Genomic DNA, 27952 nt, shown 5'->3' with positions numbered 1-27952 from the left:
GCGAAAGAGCGCCCCTTTAACACATACCACAACTCATCATGCTCCGATACGGCAGATAAATAGCGGTATAGTACAATGAAAAATACCTCACTTTTTACATCTCATGACGAGGCCCATCTATTTCTCCATACAGAATCATTGGTCCCATATAATGTTTGAAACAGTATATGATGAGCTCCACATAATGCTACAGTATATGTTGGTCCCCAAGGATGAAGCTCCACTGTCTTATGGGCCCAAATAATGCTCCAAACATAATGGGCCCCATTTCTAATGCTCTAGTGTATAATGGGCCCTGTAAATGCTGCTCCAGTGTCTGATGTCCACCTTTGGAATGTTCCAGTGTATGGTGGGCCCCATCTATCATTCTCCAGAGTATAGTGCTCCCCAAAAATTGCTGTCCCAAAATTGAAAACAATCAAATAAGTCTCCTCGCTAGGGAATCCCTGTACTTGTCTGGACAGGTGCTGTAGCTTGCTTAACAGCTCGCCAGCCGTTCTCACGCCCAGTATGGATTGCACGTGATTGCACAAAGGTTAGAAAGGGTACCGTATCCCTGGATAACATGTATGGATAGCGTACACATTCAAAATATATGTCTATACAGCATGAGGCAGGCTCAGACGGTGTTAGGCCCAGTATGGATTGCACGTCATTGCACAAAGGTTAGAAAGGGTACCGTATCCCTGGATAACATGTATGGATAGCGTACACATTCAAAATATATGTCTATACAGCATGAGGCAGGCTCAGACGGTGTTAGGCCCAGTATGGATTGCACGTCATTGCACAAAGGTTAGAAAGGGTACCGTATCCCCGGATAACATGTATGGATAGTGTACACATTCAAAATATATGTCTATACAGCATGAGGCAGGCTCAGACGGTGTTAGGCCCAGTATGGATTGCACGTCATTGCACAAAGGTTAGAAAGGGTACCGTATCCCTGGATAACATGTATGGATAGCGTACACATTCAAAATATATGTCTATACAGCATGAGGCAGGCTCAGACGGTGTTAGGCCCAGTATGGATTGCACGTCATTGCACAAAGGTTAGAAAGGGTACCGTATCCCCGGATAACATGTATGGATAGCGTACACATTCAAAATATATGTCTATACAGCATGAGGCAGGCTCAGACGGTGTTAGGCCCAGTATGGATTGCACGTCATTGCACAAAAGTTAGAAAGGGTACCGTATCACCGGATAACATGTATGGATAGCGTACACATTCAAAATATATGTCTATACAGCATGAGGCAGGCTCAGACGGTGTTAGGCCCAGTATGGATTGCACGTGATTGCACAAAGGTTAGAAAGGGTACCGTATCCCTGGATAACATGTATGGATAGCGTACACATTCAAAATATATGTCTATACAGCATGAGGCAGGCTCAGACGGTGTTAGGCCCAGTATGGATTGCACGTCATTGCACAAAGGTTAGAAAGGGTACCGTATCCCTGGATAACATGTATGGATAGCGTACACATTCAAAATATATGTCTATACAGCATGAGGCAGGCTCAGACGGTGTTAGGCCCAGTATGGATTGCACGTCATTGCACAAAGGTTAGAAAGGGTACCGTATCCCCGGATAACATGTATGGATAGCGTACACATTCAAAATATATGTCTATACAGCATGAGGCAGGCTCAGACGGTGTTAGGCCCAGTATGGATTGCACGTGATTGCACAAAGGTTAGAAAGGGTACCGTATCCCCGGATAACATGTATGGATAGCGTACACATTCAAAATATATGTCTATACAGCATGAGGCAGGCTCAGACGGTGTTAGGCCCAGTATGGATTGCACGTCATTGCACAAAGGTTAGAAAGGGTACCGTATCCCCGGATAACATGTATGGATAGCGTACACATTCAAAATATATGTCTATACAGCATGAGGCAGGCTCAGACGGTGTTAGGCCCAGTATGGATTGCACGTGATTGCACAAAGGTTAGAAAGGGTACCGTATCCCTGGATAACATGTATGGATAGCATACACATTCAAAATATATGTCTATACAGCATGAGGCAGGCTCAGACAGTGTTAGGCCCAGTATGGATTGCACGTCATTGCACAAAGGTTAGAAAGGGTACCGTATCCCAGGATAACATGTATGGATAACGTACACATTCAAAATATATGTCTATACAGCATGAGGCAGACTCAGACGGTGTTAGGCCCAGTATGGATTGCACGTCATTGCACAAAGGTTAGAAAGGGTACCGTATCCCCGGATAACATGTATGGATAGCGTACACATTCAAAATATATGTCTATACAGCATGAGGCAGGCTCAGACGGTGTTAGGCCCAGTATGGATTGCACGTCATTGCACAAAGGTTAGAAAGGGTACCGTATCCCCGGATAACATGTATGGATAGCGTACACATTCAAAATATATGTCTCAGGAGGCAGGCTCAGACGGTGTCAGGCACAGTATGGATTTGACGGCCCAGATTACACAGCGGAGGAGCAGGGAGAGGTAAAGATTGCAAATGCTGGGGCCCTGCCCAAGCAAGGGGGGCCCACTCTTGGGCGTCGGTACTGGCACTGGGCCCCTCATAGTACAGCGGTGTGTCTGACGGCGGGTGTTCCCCACCACTGTCAGAGACACTTGATTGCACTATGAGGGACCCTGTGCCAGTGCCCGCGCCCAAGAGTCGGCCTACCCACCTGTCCAGGGCAAAGGCACTCGCACGGTGTCGTGCGCTAGGTGGTTACCCCGGCCATGGGGGGGGAGGCAGCACAGTTAGGGAGTTTTAGAAAGTGGCATATGTTGATGTTGGACATTCAGCTGATGCAAAAGGCGAAATAGGTGAAGTACCAGGAAGAGGTGGACCAAAGCAAGCCATTTTTCTGTCACCCTATGTGTCATCAGGGGAAGGTGGGACAAAATCCTTGGAAACCCATGCGTGGTTCATTTTAATGAAGGTTAGATCATCCACATTTTGGGTTGACAGACGGGTCCTTTTTTCTGTCAGGATTGATCCAGCTGCACTGAAGACTCTTTCCGATAGCACACTTGCAGCTGGGCAAGCGAGCTCCTGTAAGGCATATTGGGCCAATTCAGGCCAGGTGTCCAGTTTAGCGGCCCAATAGTCAAAGGGGAATGACCTGTGTGGGAGAACATCGATATGGGAGGAAAAGTAGTTTGTAACCATAGTTGACAACTGCTGTCTCCTGTCACTTTCCATCGATGCAGTATTACCAGTTGTGTGAGCGGTATTTGAAAAATCAGTCCACAACATTGTCATGAAACCCCTGTCTCCAATGCCACTTCTGCTGTGTGCACCACGAACACCTCTGCCAAGCTGCCCCCGGCCCGTACGGCTCGTGTGAGAACCATGACCGCTGCTGTGTGCTGGGAATGCCTCAAGCAACCGATTTACCAGAGTTGCTTGTTTATTAGCCAATATTAGGTCAAGGTTCTCCTGTGGCATGATGTTTTGTAATTTGCCTTTATAGCGTGGATCCAGGATGCTGGCCATCCAGTAGTCGTCATCGTTCATCATTTTGGCAATGCGGGGGTCCCTTTTTAGGATCCGCAAGGCATAATCTGACATGTGGGCCAATGTTCCCAGTGTCAATGATGCACTGCGAGTGCTGGGTGGAGGAGCACTTTCTGGCAAATCCACATCCCTCCAGTCACGCACAAACCTTGTACCAGACCTTGCCACGCCAACATTTTCACTTGCCCCACGAGATGCATCCTCCTCCCCTAAGTAATCATCCCCATCATCCTCCTCCTCCTCCTCCTCTTCTTCCTCCACCTCGTCCAGGAGAGGTCCCTGAGCAGACAATGGCTGAATGTCATCAAGGATTCCCTCCTCCTCTTCCTCCTCATCAACATTGGCTGCAGACGCCTGCTCCTTAAGGTGCGTCAAAGTTTGCATGAGCAGACGCATAAGTGGGATGCTCATGCTTAGGATGGCGTCGTCTGCGCTTACCAGCCGTGTGCATTCCTCAAAACACTGAAGGACTTTACAAAGGTCTTTCAGCTTCGACCACTGCACGCCTGTCAACTCCATGTCTGCTCTCAAAGTGCCTGGCCGTGTATCCTCCCACAAATGCATTATGGCCTGCCTCTGCTCGCACAGCCGCTCCACCATGTGCAGGGTGGAGTTCCACCTTGTTGCAATGTCGATAATGAGGCGGTGGTTGGGAAGGTGGAGCAATCGCTGCAGCTTCTGCATACGAACGGAGTGTACAGGCAACCGGCGGATGTGCGCGCACAGTCTTCGCACCTTCTGGAGCAGGGCTGTTAACTCCGGATAATTTTTGAGGAAGCACTGCACCACCAGGTTCAAGGTGTGAGCCAAGCAAGGTATGTGGCTGAGTTTTGAATGGGCTATGGCTGCCACAAAATTACGGCCGTTATCACAAACTACCTTGCCTGCCTCAAGATGTACACTGCCCAGCCATGACTCAGTTTGTCGCTTCAAGTACTCGGCCAGCACCTCGGCGGTGTGTCTGTCGCCCAAACACATCATCTGCAACACAGCCTGCTGACGCTTTCCACTAGCTGCTCGATAGGGGGACACATCGTGTGCAACAGTGGCAGCTGCAGATGGAGTGCTCGTACGACTGCGCTCTGTGGACGAGCTTTCGCTTCTGGAGGAGGAGGAGGAGGGTCGAACGCCTACAGCCAACTGTTTCCTATACCGTGGGCTAGGCAGCACTGTCCCACCACCGCTGTCCCCTGTGGACCCTGCATCCACCACATTAACCCAGTGCGCAGTGATGGACACGTAACGGCCCTGGCCATGCCAACTGGACCATGCATCAGTTGTGAGGTGCACCTTTCCGCTCACTGACTGCTTGAGTGCATGGACAATGCGGTCTTTCACATGATGGTGGAGGGCTGGGATGGCTTTGCGAGAGAAGAAGTGGCGACTGGGTAGGTCATAGCGTGGTACTGCATAGGCCATGAGTTCGCGGAAAGCTATGCTTTCCACCAACCGAAAGGGCATCATCTCAAACGAGATTAGTTTGGCAATGTGGGCGTTCAAACCCAGTGTACGCGGATGAGAGACTGAGTACTTTCTTGACCTACTCATAGTGTCTGGGAGGGTGAGCTGGACTTGAGAGCTGCATATGGTGGAAGTAGCGGTGGACAGGGCGGACTGAGAGAGGGTTGATGATGGTGATGGAGTTGGTGTTCTTTCTGATGGCCTAGAATCAGTCTTTCGTTGATATAACAGTGGGATTCCCTGACTGCTGTGGCCTTGCAACGACACCTCAACATTTGCTGCTGTGCTAACCGGTGGGCTTACAGTGGGGGAAACAATGTAGCGTTGCTGACTACCTTCGTTGTGATCAGTTGCACATGTGGCACTTGAGGTTTGGTGTTGTGTCCACGCTTGCAAGTGCGTGCTGGTTAAATGTCTAAGCATGCAACTGGTGTTCAAATTTTTCAGATTTTTCCCTCGGCTAAAGGTCTTTGCGCACTTCTTACAGATAACCTTGGCCTGATCATGAGGATTTTGTTCAAAAAAGTGCCACACTGCACTCTTCCTACTTTGGCAGACATTTTGCGGCCTAGCACGCTGTGATCTTTTGACCCTCTGGACAAGCTGTCCAGCAACTCTTTTTATGTTTGGAACCTGTCTTTGGAGTGCTCCGGGCCTGCCAGATAACAGCTGTTGCGATGTCGATGTCTGCTGTGGATGCTCCTCATCTGAGCTATTGGAAGCAGCACCCTCTTCCCCCAATGGATGCCAATCTGGGTCAACAACTGGGTCATCCATCACCTCCTCTTCTATGTCATGTGCACCTTTCTCTGTGTCACCGTGTATGGTGGTATAGTGTGCGGGAAGGGGCACCTGAGTCTCATCAGGGTCAAAATCTGGCTCTGTACACTGCGAGGACAATGTAGTGCTCTGAGTGAATGTACCAGCAGAATCATCCATCAGCGGCTGTGCATCAGTGCACTCCATGTCAGATTCATCTTGGCCTGGGTAATTCACCATTTGACTTGATAATCCAAGCATGGTATGTGAAAACAGCTCCATGGAGTAATCAGTAGTATGGCCTGCGTCATCCTTCAATCTTGGTTGGGGTGAAGGACACAAGGAAAGGTGTGGTTCATGAACATGAGCCTCCAATGACGACTCAGTGCTTTTACTTTTTACAACTGAAGAAGAGGAGGCGATAGAGTTGGAGGCTGAGTCAGCAATGTAAGACAAAACTTTTTCCTGATGCTCTGCCTTTAAAAGCGGTTTGCCAACTCCTAGAAAACTAAGCGTTCGAGGCCTTATGTAGCCAGACGATGACGCAGGGTCAGCACCTCCTGCATTCGGTCCTATTTTGCTCTTGCCACTACCATCAGATCCACCACCAACACCATCATTACCAGCTGCCAACCCCCGCCCAATTCCACGGCCTCTTCCACCAGCCTTCCTCATTTTTGGTAGAAATGTAGACAAAATCCAACAAACTATATAGTAATGTAAAACAAGGTACAAGGTGTCTATAGGACAGGGGAGATTTAGAATTTCTCAACACACTTGTGGACAGTGGACACTTTTGGATTGTGTGAGGCCCACTGATATCTGAGCGCTATGTGACACGCTCGATGGCACAGCTGCCTGTGACCAAAGTTACGAGAGGATAATGGAGATTTTGAATCTCTGCGTACACTTTTGGACACTGGACACTTGTAGATTGTGTGAGGCCCACTGATATCTGAGCGCTATGTGACACGCTCGATGGCACAGCTGCCTGTGACCAAAGTGACGAGAGGATAATGGAGATTTTGAATCTCTGCGTACACTTTTGGACACTGGACACTTGTAGATTGTGTGAGGCCCACTGATATCTGAGCGCTATGTGACACGCTCGATGGCACAGCTGCCTGTGACCAAAGTGACGAGAGGATAATGGAGATTTTGAATCTCTGCGTACACTTTTGGACACTGGACACTTGTAGATTGTGTGAGGCCCACTGATATCTGAGCGCTATGTGACACGCTCGATGGCACAGCTGCCTGTGACCAAAGTGACGAGAGGATAATGGAGATTTTGAATCTCTGCGTACACTTTTGGACACTGGACACTTGTGGATTGTGTGAGGCCCACTGATATCTGAGCGCTATGTGACACGCTCGATGGCACAGCTGCCTGTGACCAAAGTGACGAGAGGATAATGGAGATTTTGAATCTCTGCGTACACTTTTGGACACTGGACACTTGTGGATTGTGTGAGGCCCACTGATATCTGAGCGCTATGTGACACGCTCGATGGCACAGCTGCCTGTGACCAAAGTGACGAGAGGATAATGGAGATTTTGAATCTCTGCGTACACTTTTGGACACTGGACACTTGTAGATTGTGTGAGGCCCACTGATATCTGAGCGCTATGTGACACGCTCGATGGCACAGCTGCCTGTGACCAAAGTGACGAGAGGATAATGGAGATTTTGAATCTCTGCGTACACTTTTGGACACTGGACAGTTGTAGATTGTGTGAGGCCCACTGATATCTGAGCGCTATGTGACACGCTCGATGGCACAGCTGCCTGTGACCAAAGTGACGAGAGGATAATGGAGATTTTGAATCTCTGCGTACACTTTTGGACACTGGACACTTGTGGATTGTGTGAGGCCCACTGATATCTGAGCGCTATGTGACACGCTCGATGGCACAGCTGCCTGTGACCAAAGTGACGAGAGGATAATGGAGATTTTGAATCTCTGCGTACACTTTTGGACACTGGACACTTGTGGATTGTGTGAGGCCCACTGATATCTGAGCGCTATGTGACACGCTCGATGGCACAGCTGCCTGTGACCAAAGTGACGAGAGGATAATGGAGATTTTGAATCTCTGCGCACACTTTTGGACACTGGACACTTGTAGATTGTGTGAGGCCCACTGATATCTGAGCGCTATGTGACACGCTCGATGGCACAGCTGCCTGTGACCAAAGTGACGAGAGGATAATGGAGATTTTGAATCTCTGCGTACACTTTTGGACACTGGACACTTGTGGATTGTGTGAGGCCCACTGATATCTGAGCGCTATGTGACACGCTCGATGGCACAGCTGTGACAAAAGTGACTAGAGGATAAGGGAGATTGGATTGCTTTTAAAAAAGCAGTTTGCGGAGCAGTGGGTAAACAGCAATGCCAGCGTGTCAGGAAGCCTTAAAAGGCAGCCCAACAACCAACACCACTGATACACCACAATATAGCCTCCCCTTGCACTGCACACACAGTGACTTGTGTGTTGTGCAGGCCAAATCGCTAGCAGCAGAAGCAGTTTTTTTGTCTTCTTACTTGCCTAACGCTCTCCCTACAGAATCAGCAGCAACCTCTCCCTATACTAAGATCGGCAGAAGTAAGATGGCGGTCGGCGTGCACGCCCTTTTATACCCCCTGTGACGCCCACCAAAGCAAGCCAATCACTTGCATGCCCTTCTGAAAGATGGTGGTGACCCGTGCCTAGGTCATCACGTTGCCCACAGTGTCCGTGGATCCCGATTGGCTGAAAAAGAGCGCAAAACAAACTTTTGAAACACGACTTTGGCGCGTAAGTCGCCGACCTCGTGGCCGACCTCATCCTAGGGTCGGGTTTCGTTTCATGAAACCCGACTTTGCCAAAAGTCGGCGACTTTTGAATTTTTTCGACCCGTTTCGCTCAACTCTACTGAAGATATTAAAGGAGCGCCAATTGTCTTGCTTTATTATCAGTCATCAATCATTTGTGAGTCTGTGACAATGAGGAATATTCACCAAAAATTACTGCATATTCAGAGTAGACAGTATTAAAACACACCATGGCCATTATTTTGCAGGAATCAGGGGAAACTATTCAATAGATCTGTGCCCCATACAGTCAACTATTTAAAGACTTTTTCATATGGATTATTGGACCAATTATTCGTCCTTGTAAACATGTCTACCGATCTACTGACAAAGGAGCAAATAATCAATTTCCTTTTAATTGCATATAATGCAGAATCTGAAATCAAGTTTTGTTAACCGGGCAAATAAAAATACATGAGAATAATCAATTGTTCGGTCACCTACAGTGCCAATATTCTCTTCAGAACTCTGATCATCTTCCTGTACTGTTGTTGCTACTTTTGTGCAGAATATCTCCCCATTTAGGGTAAGTTCACACTAGGCATTTTTTCAGCGTTATTTTCTGCAGCAAAACCTGATCTCTTGGCATGAAAGAAGCTGCAGAAAAAAAGCATGTTTTCCTTGCGTTTTTTTTGCAGGGTTTTTTTGCGGAGGTTTTGGCATGCTAGATTTGTCTCTTGTGCATGCTGATAAAGTTTAGTATTGAAAAAAGTCCTATTCCATAGAATCGGGTTTTGGCACAAAAAAAAAAACCCACAGCAAAGCATGATACCTGCATTTTTGGTGCATTTTTTCAGCGGTTTTTCACCACCCATTCAAGTCAATGGGTGAAAAATGCTGAAAAAACGCTGAAAGAAGTGACACGCTCTATGTTCAAAAAACCATGCAAAGCACAAAATCTGGATGACAAAAAAACAATGTGTGTGCATGAGATTTCTGAAATCTCACAGGTTTTGTTGCTACTGTAATAAGCAGCTGAAAATCAGCATAAAAAACTGCATAAAAAAGCAGCAAAAACGCCCAGTGCGAACTTAGCCTTATATGGGCTCTAAGGGCGTTCCCATCATTTTCCCCCTATTTTGTACCCCATAATGTATAAAATATCTTTTATGGGCAGGGAGGGTTATAATAACATGACAATGATGCATAAAATATTTTTTTTCCCTGTTATGCACAGTGGCGCCATGAAAATTATTGGAAAAATAATTAAAGGGAATCTGTCACCCCTGTTTTGAGATATCATATAGTGATATCATTCAATTGTGTGACACGTAAGGATTCTCTTAGTACTTTTGCTTCCCCCTGACCCCGCACCTTTCATGCATAAATACCTTGTTTATATCGGTTCAGATGTATGAAAACTGCCGCTGTCCGGTCCGATGGGCGGGGCTTATTCATCTGCTCCCCCCTCCCTGTCTTGCTCTACACAAGAAGAAATGCGTAGAGCAAGACAGGGAGGGGGGGAGCAGGTGAATAAGCCCCGCCCATCGGACCGGACTGCAGCAGTTTACATAGATCTGAACCGATATAAAAAAGGCATTTATGCATGAAAGGTGCGGGGTCAGGGGGAAGCAAAAGTACTATGAGAATCCTTATGTGACACATAATTGAATGATATCATTATATGATATCTCAAAAAAGGGTGACAGATTCCCTTTAATATAGTGATAATTTTCTCTATATTTGTCGGGTTCATTGAGAGAGAAAAAAATAGATGACCTGGGATCTGTAATTACAGTGTAGACGTCATAAAGTAATTCTCATATGGTTAGTGATAGCAAATAGGTTAGTGTGTGACATTTTTTTCCCTCATTGTCCTCGGCACCTGTTATGTCCCATGAATGAGACATTTTACAGACTGTCTTGTACATTTTACATGCTGTATTGCAGTCTCTCATGTTGTTTTATTGTTGCTATGTGTTCCTGTGTTTTGCATAGCTGAAATCCTCCATTCCATGAAGTTTGTCTCTTCTGTCTCCCTGTCTCCCTCTTCTGGGTGTGATGTCACTTCCTTCTTCTTCCCCCTGTGTCTCAGTCTCCATCTTGGCTTCATTAGAGGCACATGTGCTTTCAGCCTGTCTGAAGAAAGTCTTTTTTACCTGCTGCTGTTTGTATGCATTCAACAAGAATTCTTAAAGAAATCAAAGTCTCTTCTGGATTCTTCATAACATGTGTGCCTGCAGCTGAGTTAAGCTATCACCATTCAAGGCAAGATACTGTTGAAACAGTTGACTGCCGAGAGTACGGATTGGGACACTCCGCTACCATCCCTGAAACAACAAAGGTGGGAGGCGTGGAAGAAGTCTCTGAAGGTCTTAGAGCATCTCCAAGTCCCACGTTGTTATTGCCCAGGCACCCTTTCAGCCACCATCAGAAGAGAAGTCCACATTTTCTCCAACGCTTCTACAGAGGCTATAGCTGCCGTAGCCTACCTGAAGACTTTGGAAGAAGGTTACAAGGTGCATTGTGGATTCATCCTCGGTAAGGCAAAACTAACCCCGAAACCTGCTCACTCTGTTCCAAGACTCGAACTTTGTACCGCCGTTCTGGCAGTGGAGTTAGCTGAAGTTATAAAAGATGAAATGGACATTGCTATTGATTCATTTACCTTCCACACAGACAGTAAAGTGGTACTTGGTTACATCTATTACCAAGCAAAACAATTTTATGTCTAAGTCAGCAATAGAGTAGAGTGTATCAGAGGCTTTTCTACCCCTGACCAGTGGTACTACGTCCCTACTGGCATGAATCCAGCTGACCGAGGGACGAGACTCACCGCCGTGTCTAAACTCAATGACAACATATGGGTGTCACCTCCAAGACTCCTGTATGAGGATTCCAGTTCAGGGGACTTCAACAACATTTACAAGCTGGTGGAACCAGAGTCTGACAAAGAGATCAGACCAATCATTTCTACTCACTACTGTCATGATCCAGGTTGGATATGACAGGTTTTGAATAAGTAACCTTTTTTTCCTTTGAACTGGTTGCTTAGAGTTGGTTTTGCCCCCGGTGGCCATTAGGTTTATTACACAGTGGTGTCTGTTGTTCTAGCTTGCCCCCGATGGTGGTGAGCATTATTGCATGGGAATCTCTAACAGGTGTGAGACTCTGGCTCCTAACTATAAAGGTGTGTCAGGTGTTCTCACTCACTGTTGGTGATATTGTCTTTTCCAACCATCCTTGGTGAAAGAAGTAACTTGAGAAGAGTCCCGGGCAGCTCAGTCAGAATCCTGGAGTGGCAGCTATGGTGTCAGTGAGGAGTTCTTGCAAAGCTTGGAGGAGTGGCAGCTATGGTGTCAATGTGGAGTTCTTGCGAAGCTTGGTGGAGTGGCAGCTATGGTGTCAGCGAGGAGTTCTTGCAAAGCTTGGTGGAGTGGAAGCTATGGTGTCAGCGAGGAGTTCTTGCAAAGCTTGGTGGAGTGGCAGCTATGGTGAAAGCTGCACTCAGATGCTGGACTCCGTTGCTGGAAGAGAGCTGCACTCAGATGCTGGACTCTGTTGCTGGAAAGCTGCACTCGGATGCTGGACTCTGTTGCTGTAAAGCTGCACTCCGATGCGGGACTCTGTTGCTGGAAAGCTGCACTCAGGTGTTGGATCCGGTTGGAGGAAAAGATGCACTCAGGTGTCGGACTCTGTTGCTTGGAGCATTAGCAACAGAGCAAAGCTAAGTGGTGTTTCCCTGTATGTCACTTTCCTCAATGTGTGTTTTCGTGCAGTGGTGGGATTAGTTTCTGCACCGTCCACTTCACTAGTAAGGGATTGATTCAGGGTGAGCTAGGGATTTCAGGTGTCCTGATCGGCGCCCAGTGTGGAACCGGCCTAGGGATCGATAGGAGTGTAGAGACACTGACTCAGGGGAGTGCAGGAGGTCTCCATGTCCCTGTTCCCTATCGCAGGGCCACCATTGTAATTGTTTTCCTGGTTTTCCCCTTTATTCTGAAATTCGCCCTGCTGGAGGCGGTGTATCCAGACATACGTGTACTACTGAAATTCGCCTGCTGGAGGCGGTGTATCTGGCTGCACGTTCTATTACTTAAATTCGTCCTGCTGGAGGCGGTGTATCCAGGGTCACGCGTGTCATATAAATTCGCCCTGCTGGAGGCGGTGTGTCCAGTCACACGTGACCATGACAACTACACTTTTGTGTTGCCAAAATTGAAACTGAGATCTCTCCACTTTGAGCGCTTCTCAAGATGGTCAGCTGTCATGCGGGCCATAGCACGTCTTATTCACATCACACATTCCTTTGTCGGTAACACGACATCAGAGAGTTGTGGCTGGCATATGTATAGAGGACACCCTACTGTTGCTGATATCAGACATGCTGAGCAATTCATCATCTGATGTGTGCAACAAGAAGAATATGGTCGCGAGATTCACAGAATTACAAGGGGTACTAGCCTGTCTAAGAACAGTTCTCTGTTTGAATTGAACCCAGTGATCGATCATCACGGATTACCAAAGGAGGACATCACATGAAAGTCGTTGTTTAGGGAGCCTACTGCCATATATTCCTCCAGCTGTGTTGGAACATTCTAACATTTGAACTTTCTCCAGCGGATTATTGGGTTGGTGGAAGTGTTTGCATGTTGCGGCTTCCCCTGTTATGAATGAGTCACCGGAGGAGGAAAAAACAAAAACACAAGCTAAGTCCAGAAAACCGGAGAGGTTGGTAGCTAGCGGATTGCAGACCCCTGATCCTATTCACCACAACTAACAGTAGCCGTGGGGGGTTCCTACGGTGCCCTAGACCCCTCGTCACAGCCGGAGAGCTAAATAAGCCTAAAGAAAATAAGGGGAAATCTAAACTGCCCCAGAGCAGACCCCAAAGCAATAGACAGCCCCCAACATGTATTGTCGGTGAAAAACAGATGAAAACACAAACACAGACAGAAAGACAGGCTGAGCAAATGATGGGGCCCAACTAACTAGATAGGAAAGGACAGAAAAGATGCTGGCTGCAATCACGCAAAAAACCCTGCCAAAAATAATGTCTAACACGTCTGATAGAAAAGGCCCTGAAGTCACTAGACTTCAAAATCACTATATCAGCACTCAGGTATATTCTGAAGACAGAGCAAAGAGATCAACTGATCAGAGACAAAAATGGAGTTCAGCCCGTCCCAACCAGGGCAGGCTGAACACAAACACTAAGTAAACAGACAAAATCTCATGGAAAAATAGCAGAGCAAAAACTTAGCCTTTAGTAGACAGGAACTAAACTGGATGCCAGAGCTCAGAGGAGAAAGGATCGCCAGCAACCCTGCAGGGCATCAGCTGCCTTATATCCACTCAGAAATTCCAGATGTCCAATCACACTCCACCTGTTCAGATGACAGGTTCTTCCCATCCAGATCAATTTCACTACCTCCTTTCACCAGCAGAGGGAGTTCATCAGGCATCAGAGGTGAAGGAGAAAATGAACTCATAACATTCCCCAATCTGAAGATGGGGTTACGTTTGGGCTCGGTCTATTCCGCTGTTGAGGACTTCATGCCTCCAGCTGAAGATTGGACCATGCTAATTGGACTACAACTGTTGTTATTATTACTTGCATGCTTGTTTTCCCTTAGTTTTTCAGGTTTACAGTGACATCTCCAGAGGACATCATAACAATTATGAAATCTATAGATTTCAGATGGGGAGTGTTATGTCCCATGAATGAGACATTTTACAGACTGTCTTGTGCATTTTACATGCTGTATTGCAGTCTCTCATGTTGTTTTATTGTTGCTATGTGTTCCTGTGTTTTGCATAGATGAAATCCCCCCTTTCCATGAAGTTTGTCTCTTGTGTCTCCCTGTCTCCCTCTTCTGAGTGTGATGTCACTTCCTTCTTCTTCCCCCTGTGTCTCAGTCTCCATCTTGGCTTCATTAGAGGCACATGTGCTTTCAGCTTGTCTGTAGAAAGTCTTTTTTACCTGCTGCTGTTTGTATGCATTCAACAAGAATTCTTAAAGAAATCAAAGTCTCTTCTGGATTTCTCATAACATGTGTGCCTGCAGCTGAGCTAAGCTATCTGCGACCGTCGCCATTTGTAAGTAGGGTGAAGAGATCCAGCATCTCACAGAGCCATATTTGCAGCCACAGGCCCCGGGGACAGAATAGCACTTGACTACACTACCACTAAGCTGATGGCCGCCCTGAAAAAAATTCATGTCATTAATCTATGTAGATAAATAATGTAGAATCCTATGGATAAACCCCATTATTTTGGATGTGCATAATTAATCAGTCTTCTGTAATCCTAAACCCCAAGGCCAGTACTCAAGGACCACATATTACTTCTGTATGTTAGCAAACTGAGAGCATTTCATATACTCTTTTTTTAATTCATTTTCTTTGAGGTCATTTTGCTTTGATGTCACCTGGCCCTCTATTTCCGATGGGTGATACTGAGGGTTGTACTGAGCAGAAGACCATACTTCGTAATATGGCAAGAGACTATATTCTTTTACTATGAATACTGGCTTGATAATAAAGGCCAAACAATACAAATGAAAACTCTGTTCAAACAATCTCCATGGCCCCAAAATACCATGGGTTATATGGGTTATATTTTTGGTGACCAATGAATTTATGTCTATTTCTATAATGAGTCTTTTCTCTTTCCTCCTTTCTCGTAACATTCATGACCTTCTTCCTTTCTCTTTCTTCCTTTTCTTACTTCTATCTACCCTCTAGGTGGAATTACCGAATCTTATGTTTTTATTCTTTATTAGTAAGGATGCACAGATGTAGCCCAGGCTATCATGACTAATCGCACCAGCTTGTCCCAAGTAACAGTAACAGTGCAAATAAAATAAAACAAAAATTGTCCACTTTTGACTTGGTGACAAGTACTCTTTAAAAGGATAAGATTTTGATGACACAGCATGAATCTGGCCACTGGTGCACTGATGCTGGGGATAATTATTCTTAATTATGTGTGACGCACTGTTCATTTGTTCAATAAGTCAAGGAACATGAGCCATTGTTTAATGTGAGATTGCCCATTGACCCTTGTTGTAGGTTAATTTGTGGAATGTCTGCTGCACAACTTGGATGACAAATATGCAGTCTAATTGAACAATTGGAGAATGAGTGATTACCTACCCCATCTCCCCCCAATCCTGTGAGACAATGTCCTGAAATGAGAGCTGTGGGACTGCCCCTGTCACCGATTTGATTCTACAGGATGTCACCGCAGGTGATGGAATACAGATCTACTCCACTGCCCATCACTAAGACCATGAAATTGTTTGGAGAACCCAGATTGGGACAGGTCACCTGGCCACATACCTTGCTGTGTTCGGTCAGCTCCCTGAGCTTGCTGTTGCCTCTTGTCTGTGGGTGCTGCCAAAAACGGTGTGCTACTGGTTGCGGTAGTTGACCCTGAATGCCCCAAAGTCACAGATGTTCTAATCCCTGCTGAACCATCTTGTATACATGCTGGGAATGTACTATATGTTGTTGAAGGTTGGTGACCCAATAAAGTCTTGGTTGTCTGAGTAGTGTTCTGCCCACAGGGAAGGAGTACAGGTGTTCAGTGGGTTGAGCCCTGGTCCGTGTGGTCTTCCTAAAGACAGCCAGGTCAGCAGACGAGAGCCCCCACTGACCCTCTTGTCTCCACAATGATAGCTTAACATTGCTGAAGTCGTTGACTGATGTCACATTGCATTACACTTTTTATGCCATAAAATCCTTGTGCTATGTTATCTGAGTCAAGGTAACGTTTTCTAGAGCGGACATATTTCATGCTGTTAGTAAATCTGTTTTCCTATTCATAAAAAAAATAGTAAAATATGAAAAAAATAGAATCATAAGAACTCATTATAATAAGGAAAATAGAGAATTATTTTAATTTGAAGAAGAATACTGCTGCATCCCTAAAAACTTTGAAGTTAACAAAGACGTTTGCTTTTCTAGGAATCATAAAAGGTGAATCCGAAGTGATCTCTTAAAAGTGGAGTAAAAAACAAAATTGTGGCTATTTCCATTATAACACCATCATCAAGAAAAATCTAAAAGAAACACAAGGATTATTAATGAGCCAGCAGTAATTATCTAAGGTTTTCACAAGACTAAAGAACATAATTCTGAGCGAGAACAGAGGATTGTATTCTAATCCTGTTTAAGAATGGCTTTGGAAATGTTGGCGTGAGTTGTTTGCAAAACCGAATGCAGAACACAGATATTTCTTGTGGAATTGTTCTATGTTACGTTGTGGAAAAGTTATTATTATATTTGAATTTCCAAAGCAAAACGACTTATCTACTTTAAGAAGACAATCTGCTTCCATATTTGGCTAGTGAACGTGCGTTAAAAAGGTCAACTTGAGCTATCCATCATGGGGTTTGCTGATCTGTTGGAGAAAATTGGAGGAATGGGTCGGTTCCAGTTCACACAAGTTACTTTGCTCTGTTTTCCCATATTACTGATGGCAGGTCACAACCTTCTACAGAATTTCACTGCTGCAATCCCAGACCATTGGTGCAAAATAAATGATACAGGGGTACTTAACAGTAGCAAAGATGGCTGGGAGAGCTTGTTCAGCCCGGTGGATGAAGAAGGAAGGCCATCGCCTTGCCTGGAGTTTGTTGAAATACAGTGGAGACCTGTGGGGCCAAATATAACATCCCATAATAAAACAGACGCAGAAACAAGATCTTGTACAAAGGGATGGGAATATGATAGAGAAGAATTCACATCAACCATTATTACTGAGGTAAGGCTGAGCTCCGAATACAACAGTGTCCAACTAATGTAGTGTGGAAAATGTTCACAGAGCTACATATATTGCCAGAATATCAAAAAAGTAAAATTGTGGACAAAGCTTCCCCTTTAACTACAGTCGCAGACTAAATTTGGATAATCTAGAAGAATGCTTTCAGTTTACACTTGTAGGCACAGACTCTTGAAGGTTGCAGTAGCCCCCGAGATGGCAATATGCTAAATAGTTAGTCTTTACACTTTGTCATAATAAGATGCTTGTTAGTATCAGTGTGATTTTTTTTTTCATCCTGCCTTTCAAAAACAAAGTCATATGTACCCTAAGGATCAGGGGTGGTTTATGGTTTGGGATTAGTGGGGATTTGACTGCTATGACCTCAACTGATCCCAAGAGTGGGGCTTTGATATGTCTCACTGGAATGGAGCCCCATAACTGATTCCAAGAGTGGGGCTTTGATATGTCTCACTGGAATGGAGCCCCATAACTGATTCCAAGAGTGGGGCTTTGATATGCCTCACTGGAATGGAGCCCCATAACTGATTTTAAGAGTGGGGCTTTGAAATGCCCCACTGGAATGGAGCCCTATTTTGGGGATTGGTGAGGTTCCAAACAGTCAAACCCCCACTGATCCACTAGTATCTGGTGTATAGTTGATAACAGAAAGGCCACGGAAACATGGTCAGTATTTGGTCGGTACTTAGAGCCCTACTGCTGGGAGGACATGAGCTTTATCCCCCTCCCCCAGCAAAGTTCTTTTTCCAGTCATAGGGGTGGCACCAGCGTGGGTTCCGTTACCTCTCAGTACATAGAGAGTGGTGGCAGTAACCATTTCCCCCTTTAACTACAGTCGCAGACTAAATTTGGATAATCCCCTAAGGATCAGGGGTGGTTTATGGTTTGGGATTGATGGGGATTTGACTGCTGTGACCTCAAATGATCCCAAGAATGGGGCTTTGATATGCCTCACTGGAATGGAGCCCTATTTTGGGGATTGGTGAGGTTCCCAACAGTCAAACCCCCACTGATCCACTAGTCTGCACAAGTCCCCTCTGAAATGTAAAGTGCTGCGGAATATGTCGGCGCTATAGAAATAAAATTTATTATTATTAGTAGTAGTATCTGGTGTATAGGTGATAACAGAAAGGCCACGGAAATACGGTCAGTATTTGGTCGGTACTGAGAGCCCTACTGCTGGGAGGACATGAGCTTTATCCCCCTTCCCCAGCAAAGTTCTGCTTCCAGTCATAGGGGTGGCACCAGCATGGGTTCAGTTACCTCTCAGTGTATAGAGAGTGGTGACTGTAACCATTTCCCCTTGGCAGCGGGGCTCTCGGTGGTGGCGCCGCACTGTGTCAGAAACACTATTAAGGCCGGGGTCACACTTGCGAGTGCAATGGGAGAAACTCGTGTGAGTCTCTCGCATCAATACCGGACCAGATCAGGACCAGAGTGTGCGGCTGTATGACTTTCTATGCAGCTGAACGCTCCGGTCCGAACCGCCGGCGGCAGTGCCGGGTAGTGAGGCGAGTTTCTCGCATTGCACTCGCAAGAGTGACCCCAACCTAACCTGTAGACTAACCCAATATCTGCAGGTTAATAGCGTTATTTTACAAGGTAGGTTCTCTTTAATCTGATAAAAAAAATTAGCTTTAAAGAGTAACCATTAGAGTTGAGCGACTTTTGGTTTTTTAGGGTCGCGTTTCGTTTCGTGAAACCCGACTTTTCCAAAAGTCGGGTCGAGCAAGATCGTCCGATTATAGGGAAAAGTCGGGGTCGTCCCAAAACACGAAACCCAATGTAAGTCAATGGGGAATAAAAGTCGGCAGTGAGAGGAGGACAGGAAACACACCTACAGTGCCCATTTGAATGCCAAAAGCATCAATTCTTCTTACTTAAGCTTGTCAACCTTAATTAACTTCATAATATAAGTTACGCACTGAAAAATGGGGGTTATTTGGCTAAAGTTGTGGGGGGGGGAGGGCTGGCTGCAGGTTTTCATGTGCCCTGGGCGAAAGAGCGCCCCTTTAACACATACCACAACTCATCATGCTCCGATACGGCAGATAAATAGAGGTATAGTACAATGAAAAATACCTCACTTTTTACATCTCATGACGAGGCCCATCTATTTCTCCATACAGAATCATTGGTCCCATATAATGTTTGAAACAGTATATGATGAGCTCCACATAATGCTACAGTATATTTTGGTCCCCATGGATGAAGCTCCACTGTCTTATGGGCCCAAATAATGCTCCAAACATAATGGGCCCCATTTCTAATGCTCTAGTGTATAATGGGCCCTGTAAATGCTGCTCCAGTGTCTGATGTCCACCTTTGGAATGTTCCAGTGTATGGTGGGCCCCATCTATCATTCTCCAGAGTATAGTGCTCCCCAAAAATTGCTGTCCCAACATTGAAAACAATCAAATAAGTCTCCTCGCTAGGGAATCCCTGTACTTGTCTGGACAGGTGCTGTAGCTTGCTTAACAGCTCGCCAGCCGTTCTCACGCCCAGTATGGATTGCACGTGATTGCACAAAGGTTAGAAAGGGTACCGTATCCCTGGATAACATGTATGGATAGCGTACACATTCATAATATATGTCTATACAGCATGAGGCAGGCTCAGACGGTGTTAGGCCCAGTATGGATTGCACGTCATTGCACAAAGGTTAGAAAGGGTACGGTATCCCCGGATAACATGTATGGATAGCGTACACATTCAAAATATATGTCTATACAGCATGAGGCAGGCTCAGACGGTGTTAGGCCCAGTATGGATTGCACGTGATTGCACAAAGGTTAGAAAGGGTACCGTATCCCTGGATAACATGTATGGATAGCGTACACATTCAAAATATATGTCTATACAGCATGAGGCAGGCTCAGACGGTGTTAGGCCCAGTATGGATTGCACGTCATTGCACAAAGGTTAGAAAGGGTACCGTATCCCTGGATAACATGTATGGATAGCATACACATTCAAAATATATGTCTCAGGAGGCAGGCTCAGACGGTGTCAGGCACAGTATGGATTTGACGGCCCAGATTACACAGCGGAGGAGCAGGGAGAGGTAAAGATTGCAAATGCTGGGGCCCTGCCCAAGCAAGGGGGGCCCACTCGTGGGTGTCGGTACTGGCACTGGGCCCCTCATAGTACAGCGGTGTGTCTGACGGCGGGTGTGCACCACCACCGTCAGAGACACTTGATTGCACTATGAGGGACCCTGTGCCAGTGCCCGCGCCCAAGAGTCGGCCTACCCACCTGTCCAGGGCAACGGCACTCGCACGGTGTCGTGCGCTAGGTGGTTACCCCGGCCATGGGGGGGAGGCAGCACAGTTAGGGAGTTTTAGAAAGTGGCATATGTTGATGTTGGACATTCAGCTGATGCAAAAGGCGAAATAGGTGAAGTACCAGGAAGAGGTGGACCAAAGCAAGCCATTTTTCTGTCACCCTATGTGTCATCAGGGGAAGGTGGGACAAAATCCTTGGAAACCCATGCGTGGTTCATTTTAATGAAGGTTAGATCATCCACATTTTGGGTTGACAGACGGGTCCTTTTTTCTGTCAGGATTGATCCAGCTGCACTGAAGACTCTTTCCGATAGCACACTTGCAGCTGGGCAAGCGAGCTCCTGTAAGGCATATTGGGCCAATTCAGGCCAGGTGTCCAGTTTAGCGGCCCAATAGTCAAAAGGGAATGACCTGTGTGGGAGAACATCGATATGGGAGGAAAAGTAGTTTGTAACCATAGTTGACAACTGCTGTCTCCTGTCACTTTCCATCGATGCAGTATTACCAGTTGTGTGAGCGGTATTTGAAAAATCAGTCCACAACATTGTCATGAAACCCCTGTCTCCAACGCCACTTCTGCTGTGTGCACCACGAACACCTCTGCCAAGCCGCCCCCGGCCCGTACGGCTCGTGTGAGAACTAGAGTTGAGCGATACCATCCGATACTTCAAAGTATCGTATCGGATGGTATCGGCCGATCTTTAAAAAAAGTATCGGTATCGCCGATTCCGATACCGGAAGTCCCATTCAAGTCTATGGGACTTCCGGTATCGGAATAAGAAAAACCCTTTCCTGCCCTTGTACAGCCTCTCTGGGGTCTGTACGGGCCTTTCGGGGGGCTGTGCCGGCCTGCCAGGGGGTCTGTGCAGGCTCCGGTGGTCTGTGCCGGCCTGCCGGGGGGCTGTGCAGGCTCCGGGGGGCTGTGCCGGCCTGCCGGGGGGCTGTGCCGGCCTGCCGGGGGGCTGTGCCGGCCTGCCAGGGGGTCTGTGCAGGCTCCGGTGGTCTGTGCCGGCCTGCCGGTGGTCTGTGCAGGCTCCGGGGGGCTGTGCCGGCCTGCCGGGGGGCTGTGCCGGCCTGCCGGGGGGCTGTGCCGGCCTGCCGGTGGTCTGTGCAGGCTCCGGGGGTCTGTGCAGGCATCGTCCGATGGGACTACAAGTCCCATCGGGCGATGCCTGCTACCATGACAGTGATTGACACATTAGCCAATGATGGGACAGTAGTAGTCCCATCATCCGGCTAATGTGTTAAATGTAAAAAAAAAAAAAAAAAAAAATTACATGCTACATTCATACTACATACTACATACATGCTACATTCATACTACATATATACTACATACATGCTACATTCATACTACATACTACATACATGCTACATTCATACTACATGCAACATACATACTACATATATACTACATGCATGCTACATATATACTACATACATACTACATATATACTACATACATGCTACATACATACTACATATATACTACATGCATGCTACATATATACTACATGCTACATACATACCACATACATACTACATACATACTACATATATACTACATGCATGCTACATACATACTACATGCTACATGCATGCTACATACTACATACATGCTACATATATACTACATACATACTACATATATACTACATGCATGCTACATATATACTACATGCATGCTACATACATACTACATATATACTACATGCATGCTACATACATACTACATGCTACATGCATGCTACATACATACTACATATATACTACATACATACTACATATATACTACATACATGCTACATATATACTACATGCATGCTACATATATACTACATACATACTACATATATACTACATACATGCTACATACATACTACATATATACTACATGCATGCTACATATATACTACATGCTACATACATACCACATACATACTACATACATGCTACATATATACTACATGCATGCTACATACATACTACATATATACTACATGCATGCTACATACATACTACATGCTACATGCATGCTACATACATACTACATACATACTACATGCTACATACATACCACATATATACTACATACATACAATACATTCATACAATACATACATAGACATACAGTACATATAACATAGAGTAACATACTTACCAATACTTGTCACATTGTTCCCCGAAGCCATTGTCGTCTACGGAATAAATATTAACATAACAAACCACAAAAATACTCACCCACGATCCGAAGCAGTCCACGAGTGTGTCCCACGACGATCTTGGGTAGAGAACTGCAGCATCAGCTGATGCTGCCGTTCTCTACGGGCTGCAGGAATCCAATGACGGAAGGTAGGTATCCTTCCGCACTGTATTCCTCCGCCACTTAAAAAAAAAAAAAGTCCCTAGTCTCACTTTATGCCATTGCTGTGTGGGAATTTCCCACACAGCAATGGCATAAAGTGAGACTAGGGACTTTTTTTTTTTTAAGTGGCGGAGGAATACAGTGCGGAAGGATACCTACCTTCCGTCATTGGATTCCTGCAGCCCGTAGAGAACGGCAGCATCATCTGATGCTGCAGTTCTCTACCCAAGATCGTCGTGGGACACACTCGTGGACTGCTTCGGATCGTGGGTGAGTATTTTTGTGGTTTGTTATGTTAATATTTATTCCGGAAAGACAATGGCTTCGGGGAACAATGTGACAAGTATTGGTAAGTATGTTACTCTATGTTATATGTACTGTATGTCTATGTATGTATTGTATGAATGTATTGTATGTATGTAGTATATATGTGGTATGTATGTAGCATGTAGTATGTATGTAGTATGTATGTAGCATGCATGTAGCATGTAGTATGTATGTAGCATGCATGTAGTATATATGTAGTATGTATGTAGCATGCATGTAGTATATATGTAGCATGTATGTAGTATGTATGTGGTATGTATGTAGCATGTAGTATATATGTAGCATGCATGTAGTATATATGTAGTATGTATGTAGTATGTATGTAGCATGTATGTAGTATATATGTAGTATGTATGTAGTATATATGTAGCATGCATGTAGTATATATGTAGTATGTATGTAGTATATATGTAGCATGCATGTAGTATATATGTAGTATGTATGTAGTATATATGTAGCATGTATGTAGTATGTATGTAGCATGCATGTAGCATGTAGTATGTATGTAGCATGCATGTAGTATATATGTAGTATGTATGTAGCATGCATGTAGTATATATGTAGCATGCATGTAGTATGTATGTGGTATGTATGTAGCATGTAGTATATATGTAGCATGCATGTAGTATGTATGTAGTATGTATGTAGTATGTATGTAGCATGCAGTATGTATGTAGTATGTATGTAGTATATATGTAGTATGTATGTAGCATGCATGTAGTATGTATGTAGCATGTATGTAGTATGTATGTAGTATATATGTAGTATGTATGTAGCATGTAGTATGTATGTAGTATTTTTTTTTTTTTTTTTTTTTTTTTTAACATTTAACACATTAGCCGGATGATGGGACTACTACTGTCCCATCATTGGCTAATGTGTCAATCACTGTCATGGTAGCAGGCATCGCCCGATGGGACTTGTAGTCCCATCGGACGATGCTTGCACAGACCCCCGGACATCAGCACAGCCCCCCGGCAGGCCGGCACAGCCCCCCGGCAGGCCGGTACAGACCCCCACAGGGTGCACAGCCCCCCGGCAGGCCGGCACAGCCCCCCGGCAGGCCGGCAGAGACCCCGGGCAGTCCACACAGCCCCCCGGCAGGCCGGCACAGCCCCCCGGCAGGCCGGCAGAGACCCCGGGCAGTCCACACAGCCCCCCGGCAGGCCGGCACAGCCCCCCGGCAGGCCGGCAGAGACCCCCGGAAGGCCCGAAATGACGGCGCATCATGATGCGCACACACCGCGCATCATGATGACGTCAGGCCGTCAATCAACTGAACTTCCGATTCCGATGCCGAATTCCGATATTGAAAAAATATCGGAAGTCGGTATCGGAATTCCGATACAGCAAGTATCGGCCGATACCCGATACTTGCGGTATCGGAATGCTCAACACTAGTGAGAACCATCACCGCTGCTGTGTGCTGGGAATGCCTCAAGCAACCGATTTACCAGAGTTGCTTGTTTATTAGCCAATATTAGGTCAAGGTTCTCCTGTGGCATGATGTTTTGTAATTTGCCTTTATAGCGTGGATCCAGGATGCTGGCCAACCAGTAGTCGTCATCGTTCATCATTTTGGCAATGCGGGGGTCCCTTTTTAGGATCCGCAAGGCATAATCTGACATGTGGGCCAATGTTCCCGGTGTCAATGATGCACTGCGAGTGCTGGGTGGAGGAGCACTTTCTGGCAAATCCACATCCCTCCAGTCACGCACAAACCCTGTACCAGACCTTGCCACGCCAACATTTTCACTTGCCCCACGAGATGCATCCTCCTCCCCTAAGTAATCATCCCCATCATCCTCCTCCTCCTCCTCCTCTTCTTCCTCCACCTCGTCCAGTAGAGGTCCCTGAGCAGACAATGGCTGAATGTCATCAAGGATTCCCTCCTCCTCTTCCTCCTCATCAACATTGGCTGCAGACGCCTGCTCCTTAAGGTGCGTCAAAGTTTGCATGAGCAGACGCATAAGTGGGATGCTCATGCTTATGATGGCGTCGTCTGCGCTTACCAGCCGTGTGCATTCCTCAAAACACTGAAGGACTTTACAAAGGTCTTTCAGCTTCGACCACTGCACGCCTGTCAACTCCATGTCTGCTCTCAAAGTGCCTGGCCGTGTATCCTCCCACAAATGCATTATGGCCTGCCTCTGCTCGCACAGCCGCTCCACCATGTGCAGGGTGGAGTTCCACCTTGTTGCAATGTCGATAATGAGGCGGTGGTTGGGAAGGTGGAGCAATCGCTGCAGCTTCTGCATACGAACGGAGTGTACAGGCGACCGGCGGATGTGCGCGCACAGTCTTCGCACCTTCTGGAGCAGGGCTGTTAACTCCGGATAATTTTTGAGGAAGCACTGCACCACCAGGTTCAAGGTGTGAGCCAAGCAAGGTATGTGGCTGAGTTTTGAAAGGGCTATGGCTGCCACAAAATTACGGCCGTTATCACTAACTACCTTGCCTGCCTCAAGATGTACACTGCCCAGCCATGACTCAGATTGTCGCTTCAAGTACTCGGCCAGCACCTCGGCGGTGTGTCTGTCGCCCAAACACATCACCTGCAACACAGCCTGCTGACGCTTTCCACTAGCTGCTCGATAGGGGGACACATCGTGTGCAACAGTGGCAGCTGCAGATGGAGTGCTCGTACGACTGCGCTCTGTGGACGAGCTTTCCCTTCTGGAGCAGGAGGAGGAGGGTCGAACGCCTACAGCCAACTGTTTCCTATACCGTGGGCTAGGCAGCACTGTCCCACCACCGCTGTCCCCTGTGGACCCTGCATCCACCACATTAACCCAGTGCGCAGTGATGGACACGTAACGGCCCTGGCCATGCCGACTGGACCATGCATCAGTTGTGAGGTGCACCATTCCGCTCACTGACTGCTTGAGTGCATGGACAATGCGGTCTTTCACATGATGGTGGAGGGCTGGGATGGCTTTGCGAGAGAAGAAGTGGCGACTGGGTAGGACATAGCGTGGTACTGCATAGGCCATGAGTTCGCGGAAAGCTGTGCTTTCCACCAACCGAAAGGGCATCATCTCAAACGAGATTAGTTTGGCAATGTGGGCGTTCAAACCCAGTGTACGCGGATGAGAGACTGAGTACTTTCTTGACCTACTCATAGTGTCTGGGAGGGTGAGCTGGACTTGAGAGCTGCATATGGTGGAAGTAGCGGTGGACAGGGCGGACTGAGAGAGGGTTGATGATGGTGATGGAGTTGGTGTTCTTTCTGATGGCCTAGAATCAGTCTTTCGTTGATATAACAGTGGGATTCCCTGACTGCTGTGGCCTTGCAACGACACCTCAACATTTGCTGCTGTGCTAACCGGTGGGCTTACAGTGGGGGAAACAATGTAGCGTTGCTGACTACCTTCGTTGTGATCAGTTGCACATGTGGCACTTGAGGTTTGGTGTTGTGTCCACGCTTGCAAGTGCATGCTGGTTAAATGTCTAAGCATGCAACTGGTATTCAAATTTTTCAGATTTTTCCCTCGGCTAAAGGTCTTTGCGCACTTCTTACAGATAACCTTGGCCTGATCATGAGGATTTTGTTCAAAAAAGTGCCACACTGCACTCTTCCTACTTTGGCAGACATTTTGCGGCCTAGCACGCTGTGATCTTTTGACCCTCTGGACAAGCTGTCCAGCAACTCTTTTGATGTTTGGAACCTGTCTTTGGAGTGCTCCGGGCCTGCCAGATAACAGCTGTTGCGATGTCGATGTCTGCTGTGGATGCTCCTCATCTGAGCTATTGGAAGCAGCACCCTCTTCCCCCAATGGATGCCAATCTGGGTCAACAACTGGGTCATCCATCACCTCCTCTTCTATGCCATGTGCACCTTTCTCTGTGTCACCGTGTATGGTGGTATAGTGTGCGGGAAGGGGCACCTGAGTCTCATCAGGGTCAAAATCTGGCTCTGTACACTGCGAGGACAATGTAGTGCTCTGAGTGAATGTACCAGCAGAATCATCCATCAGCGGCTGTGCATCAGTGCACTCCATGTCAGATTCATCTTGGCCTGGGTAATTCACCATTTGACTTGATAATCCAAGCATGGTATGTGAAAACAGCTCCATGGAGTAATCAGTAGTATGGCCTGCGTCATCCTTCAATCTTGGTTGGGGTGAAGGACACAAGGAAAGGTGTGGTTCATGAACATGAGCCTCCAATGACGACTCAGTGCTTTTACTTTTTACAACTGAAGAAGAGGAGGCGATAGAGCTGGAGGCTGAGTCAGCAATGTAAGACAAAACTTTTTCCTGATGCTCTGCCTTTAAAAGCGGTTTGCCAACTCCTAGAAAACTAAGCGTTCGAGGCCTTATGTAGCCAGACGATGACGCAGGGTCAGCACCTCCTGCATTCGGTCCTATTTTGCTCTTGCCACTACCATCAGATCCACCACCAACACCATCATTACCAGCTGCCAACCCCCGCCCAATTCCACGGCCTCTTCCACCAGCCTTCCTCATTTTTGGTAGAAATGTAGACAAAATCCAACAAACTATATAGTAATGTAAAACAAGGTACAAGGTGTCTATAGGACAGGGGAGATTTAGAATTTCTGCACACACTTGTGGACAGTGGACACTTTTGGATTGTGTGAGGCCCACTGATATCTGAGCGCTATGTGACACGCTCGATGGCA

At 46.5% G+C, this 27952-nt stretch overlaps 1 protein-coding gene across 6 annotated transcripts in view; it reads left to right on the top strand.

Moving 5' to 3' along the window:
- Positions 1-27952, top strand: part of LOC141058320 (solute carrier family 22 member 6-A-like) — a 151106-nt gene that overhangs the window by 74919 nt on the left and 48235 nt on the right. For 4 of the 6 annotated variants that reach the window (XM_073554525.1, XM_073554526.1, XM_073554528.1 and 1 more), the window contains one exon: positions 16515-17313. The exons of the other annotated variants lie outside the window; for them this stretch is intronic. In XM_073554525.1, coding sequence (XP_073410626.1) covers positions 16936-17313 — 378 coding nt within the window. In that variant the 5' untranslated portion in view covers positions 16515-16935. The remainder of the gene's footprint in view (positions 1-16514; positions 17314-27952) is intronic. 6 annotated transcript variants of the gene reach the window in all.

Source organism: Dendrobates tinctorius, unplaced genomic scaffold, assembly GCF_039654945.1.
Source record: "Dendrobates tinctorius isolate UK_male_01 unplaced genomic scaffold, ASM3965494v1 ptg000211l, whole genome shotgun sequence".
Taxonomy (NCBI): Eukaryota; Metazoa; Chordata; class Amphibia; order Anura; family Dendrobatidae; genus Dendrobates; species Dendrobates tinctorius.
Note: the sequence above shows the minus strand (reverse complement) of the source record. Positions and strands in the feature narration are given on the sequence as shown.